Source organism: Parasteatoda tepidariorum, chromosome X1, assembly GCF_043381705.1.
Source record: "Parasteatoda tepidariorum isolate YZ-2023 chromosome X1, CAS_Ptep_4.0, whole genome shotgun sequence".
Taxonomy (NCBI): Eukaryota; Metazoa; Arthropoda; class Arachnida; order Araneae; family Theridiidae; genus Parasteatoda; species Parasteatoda tepidariorum.
Genome location: NC_092214.1, coordinates 21,005,719 through 21,019,652, shown reverse-complemented (window position 1 = coordinate 21,019,652; position 13,934 = coordinate 21,005,719). Strand labels below are relative to the sequence as shown.

Genomic DNA, 13,934 nt, shown 5'->3' with positions numbered 1-13,934 from the left:
TCAAAGATACTGCGGTAAAAAAAGAACTAAAAGTTAAAATGGAAGGTTTGTTTCAGATTGTGTGATCAACCTCTTCTATTTCCAACAAGTTTTTTTATTAGAAAGTTCAAATGGGAGCAAATCTTGTCAGTTGGATGAATGTACAGAAGTCAAAAAGTTTAGATTCAGTGTATGGGCTCATATGATTTATAAACTAAAGAAAATATTCCAATTAATAAACTATAATTTTTTTTTGTATAATAATAGCAATCGAAAAACTATGACTTAAAATCGGCGAGAATTCTCTTAAAAAAAAGAAAATAAACAGCTCTTTTGTTATGATTCTCTTAATAGAATTTGTAATGACTAAAAATTAGTTCATACAAAAATTTAAGTATTTCACAGCATATACCTATTTTCCCATCAAAATCCTACACAAAATTCTAGCTCGTAGTTGCAAAACATTGATAACTACTAGACCAAATTTTGCTTAAATTGAAAATCGTAATAGGATAATAGTCCATCTGATGCCTAACATGCGGGAAAAACGAGAAAGGCGAATAGAAAAACCTATCTATATTTGAACTAATCAGTGTTATAGCTGTTTCCCTACTGTTGAGGGAAGAACTCTCTTATAGATTATAAAAAAAATGTCAGATTAAAGTAAGCAGTTAATAATCACATTAAATAGCGAGATATCACATTAAAAAGATGAAGCTTAATTTGTGTGATAAATATTTTATTTATCGTACTTATAGCGTTTAAGTTTGAAATCGTTCTATTATTTTATAATTTTTAAAATAATCTAAATCAATTTTCAATTAATCTAAATCAATTTTAAATTAATCTAAATCAATTTTAAATTAATTTAAATCAATTTTAAATTAATCTGAATCAATTTTAAATTAATCTAATAAAATTAATTTACATCTATTGTACATTTGAAAATCTTTTTTTCTGCAATGCGACCGCATTTATCAATTGAGCTAAATTACAGATCTGTAAAATAAATACTAAATTAAAAAGTAAAAATACATTTAAAAAAAAGTAAAATGAAAGATTATTTGCAAATAACAAATAGTAGTGTGGAGAACAAAACGGCCCTTACTTAAAAACAGTCCTCATATATTTGAACTAATCATTGTTAAAGCTGTTCCCCTTCTGTGGAGAGACGAACTATTTAAACAATATGAAGCTTAAACGGGGTTTACATTTCTATAAATCATACAACATTGATTTAATTCCATACATCTTATACATTATAATAAATAACACATTGAAATAACGAAATAATTAATAACATTAAACAGCGAAATTTCACATTAAAAAGATGAAGCTTAAATTTGTGTGACAAATATTTTATTTATCGTACTTATGGCGTTTAAGTTTAAAATCGTTTTATTATTTTATAAATTTTAAATTAATATTATTTTACATCTACTGTAAGTTTGGAAATCTGTTCTTTTGCCATAAGACCACATTTAGCAATTGGGCTAAATTATTGGTCTGTAATATAAAAAATAAACTAAAAAGAGAACATATTTAAAAAAAAAGAAAAAAAAGAGAAAATGAAAGATCATTTGCAAATGACAAATAGTAATAATAATAATAATAGTAGCAATTAAAAATGTTCAAAAAATGCTATTCATAAGTCTATACGCTCATGATAGTTATGCATTAAATATCCATGATCATCTTCAATGAAAAAAAGATTAATTTTATTCAGAAGTCAAAATTTCATTATTTTAATTACATGAAGTAATTAGAAATATTATTTTTAACATGAATTCTTTTCCTCTGTAAAACTTTAAATACATGGATACTTTACATCATTTCTCTATAATTAGTTTCCAATGTACAAGTTAAAATTAAATAAATAACAAAAACAAGTGCTTGCTTTGAGTTTAAATACCGCAAATAAAGTCCCTAGTTGTTTCATAATTATCTCTACATTCTAATTAAAGTTATGGAGCTACACATTTGATCTTTTAATGAAAATCTACATACAATTAGTGAAGTTAAACGTATTCATCTTCATCCAGAATCGAATTACATAGGTGTATTTGAAGCTTAGCTAAATTATCTAGTACTATCGTTTCTCTGGGAACCCTAAAGTACAATCAATAAACACTGAACGTTCTGGTTTAAATAATTCAATTATTTTGGTTAAAGGTGAAATTAAAAGAAAACTACTCAATTCGAATCTAAATATTATCCTAAATCAACTTTTAGTTTTTTGATACATGAATCATTCCTCTAATGATTCGGATTACGACAATTATTTAATAACAAAACTTGTAACAATACTAAAGGTATAACAGGTTTATAATTGTTTTAAAGAAACAAATAATTTTATGTTTAAAAATTTTCGAATGCCATTAACGATTTTTTTTTCAAGTTAGATATAAAACTAAAATATGATTCTGGTTTTATTTATTTAAAGTGGAAAGTTACATAATTTTTAAGTTGATTTTGCCTTCGAAATATAATGAATTATTAATAATTATGAATATTACTAATTCATCATATGACAAATTATTAATAATGATAAATCATTGAGTTTTAATGTATTTTTTTTACAAATATTTTATACATGGCAAATAAGTCCATTATAATAGTATATTACATATTTATGAAGAATTTTATGAGGGGATAAATAGTTTTAACTTTCAAGAATTCCAACAAATTTTAAAAGCGATTTGATTATTTCAGATAGATAGATAAATATTATTAGAAGAATAATTTTACATTTAAATAATTTCTTATACTTTTAAAGAGTTATAAAACCAATATTCAAAACTTATTATTAGATTTTACTTGTTCTATGTTTATTGTTGTGAGATATTTTTTTAAAGTTTAGTCTCAATGCGATGTTTTCGTGACTTACCATAATCTACAGGCAACTATGGTTTTGTTTTCCGTGAAAACTTCATTTTTATTTCATGACCCATTAAATAATACTTATGTGCTTCATTTTTCAAATATTTATATTTCTCTATGGCTTACTCTTTTGAACTTTAATATGCTGTTTTGTAGTACAAACACTATTTCAAATATAATATATGAATTTATAAAACAACTATGCTTATAAAAATGTAATATTTGGTTTCATAATGTTAGAATTTAAAGTTGAAAGATACGAGGGCAAAAGTAAGTTCTCGTGAAATACAAAAATCCATTTATTTCCTAAAACATATCATTTTAAATGTTGAATGCTTATCTTATTTTTAAATAACTTCCACTTCAGTCTTTGCTTTTCTTAGAAGCTGTGAGACTTTATTATGACCCCTTGAAATGGAATTTCCCTTCATTTTATTATAAGAGTACTGAAACTGATCGCCCACTTAGAGTGCCTGCTAAATATTTCCTCCTCTGCAATATTCTCAATAAAAACATATTCGCATTATAACAAAAAACTGACCCTAGAACCAATCTTGGTATACAGTGACTTTCCACAATTCTCTAACTTGAAAGGATAGTTCTTCAAAAATTGAATAATCATTGTAGACGTTGTGACATGCAGAAAAAAATAATATTCAATGCAAGGACAAAGCGTTAGTCTGGTAAGATATAATAAACGCACAAAAACTATCATAAGTTTAAAAAAGATGCGTGGGTCTAATGACGATTTTGATGAACAATAGATTTTTAATCTAAATAGCCATATAATACATTATACAAAAGGAGTCCAGCACTTGGGATTGCCTCTGTATATAATTTTACCAACAAGCTTGTAAAGCTAGTAAACGTTTTCTAATATCTTCGTATTCTAAGTAGCATAGAATTTTATAAGTAAGGAGAAGAATTTTATGCGTTCAACGATACCATACTTGCATGGTACAGAAGTTTCTGGTAAGAACAAAACATAATTCTTGTAATCAAACCGAAGTATACGGTGTTTAAACCATTCAAATGGTAGTTTTATGGTTTGCTATAATAAGGGTTTATTGGAAATTCTGGTTTTCAAGATTTCTTATAACCATACATTTAGCAGCAAATACAAAACTGAAAAGGAAATTTGACCAAATAAATGGTTTTAATGCTATGCCCAAAAGTATCACGATAAAATTAATAAAATGTTCTTCAGAACTGTCACTCATTTTACCATTTATTTGTTAATTTTAACCATTTGATGACTTACAACATTTAATGTTATAATCTGTTTATACTTCTCTAGTTTATTTAAAATGGCGGTTTATTTAAATTGCTTATAGTTAATTGTTTCTCAGTCAATTGTTTCTCATGGCTTCAAATGTTTAAATATAATGATTTAAAGATACTAAATTTAGATATATCAAATTATGATGACTGTTTTATCCCGCTTTTATGAGGATAATGAGATTTATTTACCCCCATATATATGTGAGTTTCCTTTTAAAAACAAAGAATGACTTATGGAAGAACTGTTAAAATTATTGATTTTTGGTAGATTTTATCTAATTTTACAACACTTAAAACGCAAAAGCATGGTAATAAAATTTATTGTTGATTATACCAAAAAGTCATTAACAAAGCGTTTTGGTGATAATTTCCATGCTTTTTGGTGATCCCATAGAGCCAGAAACACGATAAATGTTACCATATCCTGGAAATTTCGACCCTACTCTTTATCTCAGTGTACAGCTGCAAGTACTTTCTTTGGCGGCAGATAAATTTTATAATTTTTAATTTTTCTATTATTAATATCCTTTCTGCTTAAAATAAAACTTGAAGCAAGATAAAAATATCTTTTTAAAAAAAACACACTTGATAATTTCTTAATAACTATAAATAATATTCAACAATATTGTTTAAACCCAATATTTGTTTTTGAAACTCAGCAATTTTAACTCTGTAATTTTATGTATGTTTATGTATGTTTAAAGAATATTCGTTATTGAATTTGAAATGAAAATGTTATGAAATTGGGTACAAACAATTCAAGTATGCTCTTCAATAACTTTTTAATGTTATTTGAATGATATACATTTAAAATACGATTTTCACTGACAACGAATGATAGTGACTAATATTAAGCTAGAGTAACGTTAACCACTTTATGTTTGCAAATGGAAGAACTATATTTCCTACTTACGAATGGAAGTGCAAATAAGTTTACTGTCTTAGTTTATTATCGATACATGTAATAGTAAAAAACTGTAGAATATTTGCTTTTATTTAATTTTTAAATGAATAAAAATATAACCACACAAAGCTTGCTTAAAAGTAAGAAAATCAACTTATTTGAACTAAATTTGAACGAAAGCAAGCTAAATACTATTTAAAAATATCTTTAATAAGTATTTACAAGTTGTGAAACTCTTAAATGCATACCTATATCAGCAATAATGCTTCCAGGTTCCAAATTATCTAAGAACTTATTTACTGTATTCTTTAATGGATCTTTTGCATATGAAAGATCATAGCCAATTCTATCATAAACTTCACGGACATAATCAAGCTCCAAAGCAACTGATCTGGAATGCTTTTCTTTGGACATGGCTTCTTGCTAAGATAGATAGCGTTTCAAGGAAATATCAAGGCATTTTTAAATGTTGGTTCATAATAACTCCTTCACTATTATCCTGAAAATAAAACAATCATAAAAATTGAATTAAAAGGTAATTACCATTTTAAAAAAAAAGAAAGTAAAGTAAAAATAAAAAAACACCCAAAACCCACACATAATAATGTATAACAGTGTTATCGGTACACTTTAAAATAGCATTCAAAACACTTATAGTTGACTTACAAATCTCATATCTCACTGTGATAAAAAAAGTATGGATAAAATATGGTAAAATTTATAGTATTTCCGGGTAGATGGAAACACTAAAAAACGAGCTATTTTTTTCTGAAGCGCTTTGATCATGACTTTCGGTAAAATTGACAATAAAATTTTGTTATATTACCAAGCTGTTTGGTAGTAAATGCGGTAAAATTTGGTAATCAATCATGATAGCTTAGAGCGTGGCATAGCAGCCATTTATTCGGTTAATTTTATTTTCAGTTTTGTATTTTTACTATATGTGTGATAATGGGAACTATAGTTTTGAAAACCAGAATTTCTTGTAAATGGTTACAATACAAATGGTAAAATAACAAAATGAATGGTTTAAATACCGTATGTTTTGATTTCATTGCCAGAATAATCATACACGTACTGTAATTTTACCAAAATTTTTTTCAGTTCACCAGTGTCTTAAAACAATTAATATATAAAAAATTTAAAAAAAATTTCGGAAACTCTGTGTTAAGGTAATCACAATTATTTCTACAGAAAAAATTATAACTTTTTTGTAAAATGCGCAAAGGGCAATTTGTCTCATAAATATTTTTCATATAAAAACTTCTCTTTACATCTTTAAAAGTATCGAATGGCCACTAAATTTAGATTTTCAGAATTTTTAGTAAAATTACTGATCTTTAGAATGCTTATTTAATTTATAGCCTTGCAAAGTGCTCATCTTCTAAGGAAAATAATTATTTTTTAAAAACGAAAATCAGGACTTACCTTAATTTAAACCTATTGACTACAGCCTAATTTCTTGAATAATCAGATTTTAGTAGAAAATTTAAATTTAACATCATAATAAACCGAGTGTTCTCTAAGTGAAATGTTTCAGTGAGTAAAACATGCAAACATCAATATTATTTTAGACTGCTTATGCAGAGATCCAACAAAACCTGCATGCAAAAGTAACTTTAAACAGCCCTATTTCAAATAGTATAACATCTCTGTACACTTTTTTGTTTGATACTTCTGTTCAGACATGTTCCACACAAGACATATAAAATATCAGAAGACAAAAAAAACAAACTTTATTTTGAATAATTTGTTTTAGAGCAAACACATGTCACTCCCAGAAATTTATAGTCATGTCATAATATTATTGTCTAATTTATAGTCATAAGTATGTCACTTCAATGCTGCATTTATTTCTCGGCAAAAAAAAACTAGTAAAATGTTTGCCTCATTGAATGTTTCATTATAAACTTTAAAAGCGTATATATATTGTTTGATATGTTGTGTTTTTTTGACAAAATATTTTATTATTTTAAAGCTTTTTTTTATCTTCAAACTACATAAGAATATGTCAATAAGTATTTTTCATTAAACGACATGCTGTTTTGTTTCATAATTGGGTCACTTTCATAATTTGGTGCCATGTGTTGTTTATTTAAAAAATATTTTTCTTGAAGATAATAGAAAATGTACTTAATTTTTTTTAAATAATATGAGAATTATAAGAAAAAAAATAGTATTTTTAAAAATTGGTTGAAAAAACCTAACCATAATGTAGCGATTGGACATATAAGACCTATGATGTGTTTCTCAGAATTTTTTTTTCAGAAATTAAACAAAAATGAACTGCCTCATTTTGTAACAATGTTAAAAAATCTAAATTATATTCACAATTAGACATTTTGAATGGCAACACTTGCTTATAATCGAATATTGTTGGGAAAAATTAAGCAACTTAATTAGATTTTCAATATTTGTTTCACGAAGTAGAAACTTTTTGGGGGTTAGTACTATGCCATGTCTATAACCATACTTATTTGCATAAAAATATCCTTTTATTCAACTGCATAATTTAGCATTTTATCTTTTTACCTAAATTGAATAAAATTTCAATAATCTTTAGAGTTATTTAGATTTTTGAAGTTTATTACGTGACTGTTACAGACCAATCCGCTTATTCTGTCTGCAAACAGGTGTGACAAGCTTGAAGGCAGTCACGACTTTATTTGCAAGCTTTTCTTTTCAAAAAATTTCTTATAATTAGTAATAAAGATACATAGGAAGTATTTTTGTTCAGAATGTATCAAAATAACAGGAATTCTGGTAAGCGGTATGATGTTTTGCATGGTTTCTGGTCAAAAAACTTTCAACTAAAAATATTTTTTCAAAAAAAGGAACTATATGAAAAACATTCAAATAATAACGAAGAATAACAGGAACTTAGTATTTTCTTTAAAAAAAATTGTATATTCTCAAAAACAATTTTATTGTGTCATATACCTAGCATTTTAATGCTAAAGCATTGAAAAACTCAAAACTTTTCAAAATTTAAAATTGTTTTAAAATCTGATATTTCAATTATATAAATAGCTTTTACTAAAAAGAACTAAGTAATACGTATTGCAGACAGAAATTTTGAACAACAAACAAGCATCCGGTGATTTATTTAGAAAATTTTGGCATTATAGTTGCCACCATTTTTTGGGTTAAGGTAAACTAAATACATTAAGTACATGGTTGAAGTTATCAAGCAAAAAATAATATAAAATTGACAAAATAGCAATTGCTGGAAAAAATTAGTACAGATATATTACTAAAAATGTGCTTGTTTTTTAAACGAAATGTTTTCGGGATTGAATCTACTGAGCATAAAAATGTGTTTTGTCAGTAAACAAACAATAAAAATGAGTAAATTAATAAATAAAACTGCAACATTAAAAAAGCACATTAAAAATGTTAATAAATACAATGAAAAATAATAGTTTCTTTCAACACCAAAAATGGTGGTGACCAGAAATTTTTACAGTATGCAAAATTATACTTTGAGCAATTTACTTGTTGATTTGTCAACCAACGTATCAATCAACTTTTTTATTCCAAGCATTCTATCTATTGTAATTGCATTTTTTGTCAATTAAAAACTACATCATTTAGATTCAGCTGAGCATTTGATGGCTTTATTAAAAATTATAAATCAATTTACGTTTAGTAACTGAATTTCTAATCAAATATGCTAGTCTAGTAAACATTGATGTACCATTTGAGGAGTTTCTGTGCTTGGAACAAGCTTCGTCATTCTGTCCAAGCGATTTTCCGCTGATTGCTTCGGCAAAAAAATAATGAATTTTTATAATCTTTCTTTTAAACTATGAAGTGAATACAAAAATAGATTGTATTCGAACTAAGCTTACTTCTTCTCCACCTCCGACTATTAACATTCCCGATTTTAAAATAACCCCCACATAACTCTCGTTTTTCTCTCACTTGTATTATTTTCTTTCATTCTTTTGACAAACAGAAGTGTAATTATTAATTAAATTGGGATCCAAAAGAAGTCGTCTTTAATAAATTCATAAAAAACATTTCCTCTATGAAAATTTTTATAAAACATGTTTTAATTCTTGATAATCAATTTCATGCAATGAAATTTTCGGATAATAGTACTATTAATGTGTAAAATTATTTGGCAATAAACTTATAATTACTGCATTCGTGTCATTCTCAACGCTATTATTTACATAGCATTAATTACACTCTTATAAATTATTTTCATTGTCCATATTTATATTATAGCCCTACAAAGTCAATAATATAGTTGTATGTACCGTGTTCCAAAAAGAAAAAAAAAATAATGACCCCACCCCCCGAATAAGTTACGAAGTAATGGTTGCGCGTTCTAGAGCTCATTCCTAATAGTTCGAGAGAGTGATCCCAAATATTCTAACTAATTAGTGCAGACGATACTTAATACTTAAAGTTACGAAATCAGACACAAAAACGTAATTTCCTTGAATAAACATCCCTTTTATAAAACTGATTCGGATTTCTGACCCCCAAATGCANTTTAATTTGTTTAAATAAAGTAGAGTTAAATTTTATTTTTTTAATGCATTATACACCATGTATTTAGAAAAGGCAAGGCTGTTATTAATAATTACCGGTTTAGTATAGTGGCATGCATATATATATATATATATATAGATAGATAGATAGATATAAAATGTATGTTTATTCAGAGAAAGAGCTTTTTTTTGTCAGATTTCGTAACTTAAAATATCATCTGCACTTATGAGTTCACATATTTGAGGTCACTCCCTCGAGCCATTAAGATTGAGTCTTAGAACGTGAAGATCCGATCATTAGATCAAAAGCTATTGTTATTGGAAGAATAAATGTTCTACTTATTCTTCAAAAAGCTCCATGCTGCAAATCTAAATAAAACAAATGGATAGCGATTGCTTTTATCGGACAAAAATATTTTCTCATTTCCTTTATATAATGGTCTTGGCATTCATAATCATTGTGTCAGAATATATTATTGAATGAAGATCCTTTTAAGTGCGATGACTGAAAGCAAAGGAACAAAAATAAATCGATTTTTTTTTGCCTCCCTGATAAAAAGAAAAATTGAGTTAAGCTACTTAGCTTACAATTTCTTTTGTATTTATCTTTTATTTATGGACCTTAATGGAGCATAACAGCAAACTTTTAATGAACTTAGATTTTTATCAATTTAATTTAGATTTTACTTTCTACTTGCGTAGAAAAAGATATAAATAGAAAAATAAATAAAGGACGAGAGGAAAATTTGATTTAGCAAATATTTTTTACCGAGCTTAATACGATTTATCATATTTGGTGTTGAATAACGATTTTTTTTAAGATTTAAATATTTATGATTATTTAATATGAAATGAAACAGAATTATCTAAGCTACATTAGCTAAATTTAATCCTAGGTGTTAGGCCCAAATTTTTTTTCAGTTTCTCTAGATACATTTTAATCAACAGAATTGTTTCAATAAAAATTTAATCTAAGCTCAGTGGTTATTAAATTATTTCTTCTTTTCTGATGAAAAAAATAAAGTTTAAGAACACTCATAAAAAAATAAGCTTTTTTAAAGAGTGATTTGCATCTTTATTAGTAAGGAATTCGTAAACCATTTAAGAATTATTGGGATAAAACTATTTCAGTTATGACTTGCACTGATTTGTAAAATATATTTAACATTTCATTACGGGTTTTTAATCTTCCTCTATGGCTTTTTAATTTATAATATATACCAATTTCTCTTTTGTATCTCAACTTTCAACAGAAAAAGCTGGCGCCAAGTCGACTGATACCTCTCAAATGGGAATAAATATTTGAAAGGAAACGGTAAGGTGTATAAATGCACTGAAGCATGTCTATCAATATTCAAAATTCAACTTCTTGAAATGGTGTCGAAAAGGCAAACTCCATTAAAATTGAAGCACTCTTGTCAACGGACGAACACTCGTCGGTTGTTGATAGTAGACGATGGCTTGTTTAAAATATTGACTCTCCATATTTATCACACAACTAGTCTCTTCAAAATTTTCTACTCAAATTAATATGCTATTTTGAGATACCATGTTGATCAACAATAAGTCGTAAATTGAATTGAAATACTCCGTTTTGTAATAACTACAAACCGGACAGGTTCAGTGCTCCATTTCAGCCAATATAATCTATTACTATTCCCGTGTCTGAAATGTGTTTATAGCCAGTTTAAATTATATCATGATATATTTAAATTTTGGATTGAATCAAATTTTAGACAACTCATTTTCATTGCTCCATATCCATTTAAATTACTGTGTTTCTAACTCAACTAGAATAGCAGTAATGACAGTATTAAAAATAAAATCCTTTACCTTAAGATTCACACACCACAGTCTGACTGTTTAGTCTTCTTTAAGATCTACACACCACAGTCTGACTGATTAGTCGCATATTACTAAACGATTTTTATTGTAATTCTCTCTGCATAATTCGTTTATTTTTTGAAATTTGTTTGTCCCATATACTTGAAATTTTTACATAAAATTTTACAACATCTAGGGAATAGAGTACGCACTGATGGATCGAACTATATTTTTATATTTAGGAAAAAAAAACATTATTTAACATTGAAAATATGCATTTTTGATTACTTTTTTTCAAATGCGTTGTGATATCAACGGCAATTTATTTAGAAGTTACAGTTATTTCTAATTCAAAGTCTATTCCCTGAGGTCTTTATTTAAAAATATCGCAAAACAAAAATATTTAAAAGCATTAAATTGTGAGAAAAATCTTTTGAAATAAGGTCATTTTTAAGAAGTTTTAACTCCCCTAGCAATTTCTTTTAAAGTTTAAATGCATTAATATCATCTTTTAATATATAATGCATGCAAAAATCAAAATTTAAAAAAAATATCTTGACAAAAAATTACAATATTTATTCTATGAAGGTATTAGAGAGCCTTAAAATGAATATTTACTAAAAAAATTGAAAAGATTTTTTCCCTCCTCTCTCTATAAAATATGTCATGTATTTCCTAACACAATAAATGAAGTACGCTATTCAGTAATTATTTGGTATTATAAACTAAACGAATGCTCAGATTATTTGCAAATAATTCGACATGTTTCTCCTTGAATTTCAAATGGTTCGTCATGTTTCTCCTTAGGTTTCAAATGGTTCGACATGTTTCAATTCTCTAGTCAAGATGTTAGGAGAATTATGTTAATAAAAAATGCTAAATTCATAATTTATATTCCTTTTAGTCAGAAAAAAATTTCCTTTCTGAAGCTATTTTTTAGATTTCTTAGAAAATCTTTTAAAATAATGTCATTTTTAAGAAGTTCCAACTCCCCAAACAATTTCTTTTAAAGTTTAAATGTATTAATATCATTGTTTAAGATATAATGCATGCAGAAATCAAAATTTAAAAAAAAATATCTTAACAAAAGATTACAATATTTATTCTCCGAAGATATTAGAGAGCCTTAAAATTAATATTTATTAAAAAAAATTTAAAAGATTTTTTCCCTCCTCCCTCTATAAAAAATGTCATGTATTTCCTAACATAATAAATGAAGTACGCTATTCAGTAATTATTTGGTATTATAAACTAAACGAATGCTCAGATTATTTGCAAATGGTTCGACATGTTTCTCCTTGAATTTCAAATGGTTCGTCATGTTTCTCTTTAGATTTCAAATGGTTCGACATGTTTCAATTCTCTAGTCAAGATGTTAGGAGAATTATGTTAATAAAAAATGTTAAATTCAAAATTTATATTCCTTTTAGTCAGAAAAAAATTCATTTCTAAAGCTATTTTTTAGATTTATGGTCATAATATTTCTTTTTCTTTCATACATACTCCGAAGCATGATTATGTTCATCGTAATTGGTATAGTAATTTATGGAGAAATATATTTTTCATATATATTGCGTGATATAAAAAATTATCTTTGACGACATTGATCAAACTGAAGATAAAGATTTACAATGAAAACACGAGATATATTGCACGCACTTAACGATTCATTAGCATTCGTTACCCGCTACAGCAAAAAAAAAAAAAGAAAAAAAATGAAAAAATCTCAAAAATTATTCTGTTCGTAAATGCGTGTTCTACATTTTTTTGTAAAGATTAATTTTCAGTCCTCCCTTTTATTCAAATTATAAATTTAATCTTACTTTTGTAAGACTAACTTCTTGTTTCTTATCAATTGTCCCGTAGCTATTGATAAAAAATTATATTTTTTTAACATTATTAATATTTCAAATTAAGTAGTGCAATATATAAAATGCTATATATGTGTATTTTATTAAAAAGTTTAAAACCAATATGCTATTTTCATGCTCTAACAGTTATTTCATAATAACCTAAAATAAATTTTACATTATATAATTTTATAATAAAAAAATGTTTAGAGTTCTAGAAAAAACTGTTGGTCATTCAATGTACTAATCAATGTAAGTTTTAAATGACAAAGTTTAAAGTTGCACAATAATGACCAATGAGTTTCTAATTTATAATTTTTTGATTAAAAAAAGTATTTTTAAACTTTATTAATGGGAGAACAATTTGATTAATTTTGTTTTAAATTTCGTATATTGCCGTTTAAAATTATTTAGTTTAAAATTATATAAAAAAATTGCCTGCTTTATAATTCAATATTGTTTTTAGTTATGAAATAAATCTTAATTAATAAATAATTTTCTTGCAATTATTTATTATTTTATCGTGAAATTAGTTCTGTCAAACAAAACTTATTAACTAACTAGAAACTGCAATTACACTCAATATATAATATAATATAATATAATATAATATAATATAAGATAATTGTTTTAAGATTTACTGCAAACAAAAAAGAATCAGTTTAAAAATGTGCCTTGTGTAACTTTTATTGCTTGAACAATTCTCAAACAATT

The 13,934-nt window shown here is 25.9% G+C and overlaps 1 protein-coding gene across 1 annotated transcript in view; it reads right to left on the bottom strand.

Annotated features, from left to right (window-relative positions):
• Positions 1–13,934, bottom strand: part of LOC107436448 (uncharacterized) — a 93,011-nt gene that overhangs the window by 26,598 nt on the left and 52,479 nt on the right. The window contains exon 2 of the mRNA XM_016048177.3: positions 5,293–5,543. Coding sequence (XP_015903663.2) covers positions 5,293–5,458 — 166 coding nt within the window. The 5' untranslated portion in view covers positions 5,459–5,543. The remainder of the gene's footprint in view (positions 1–5,292; positions 5,544–13,934) is intronic.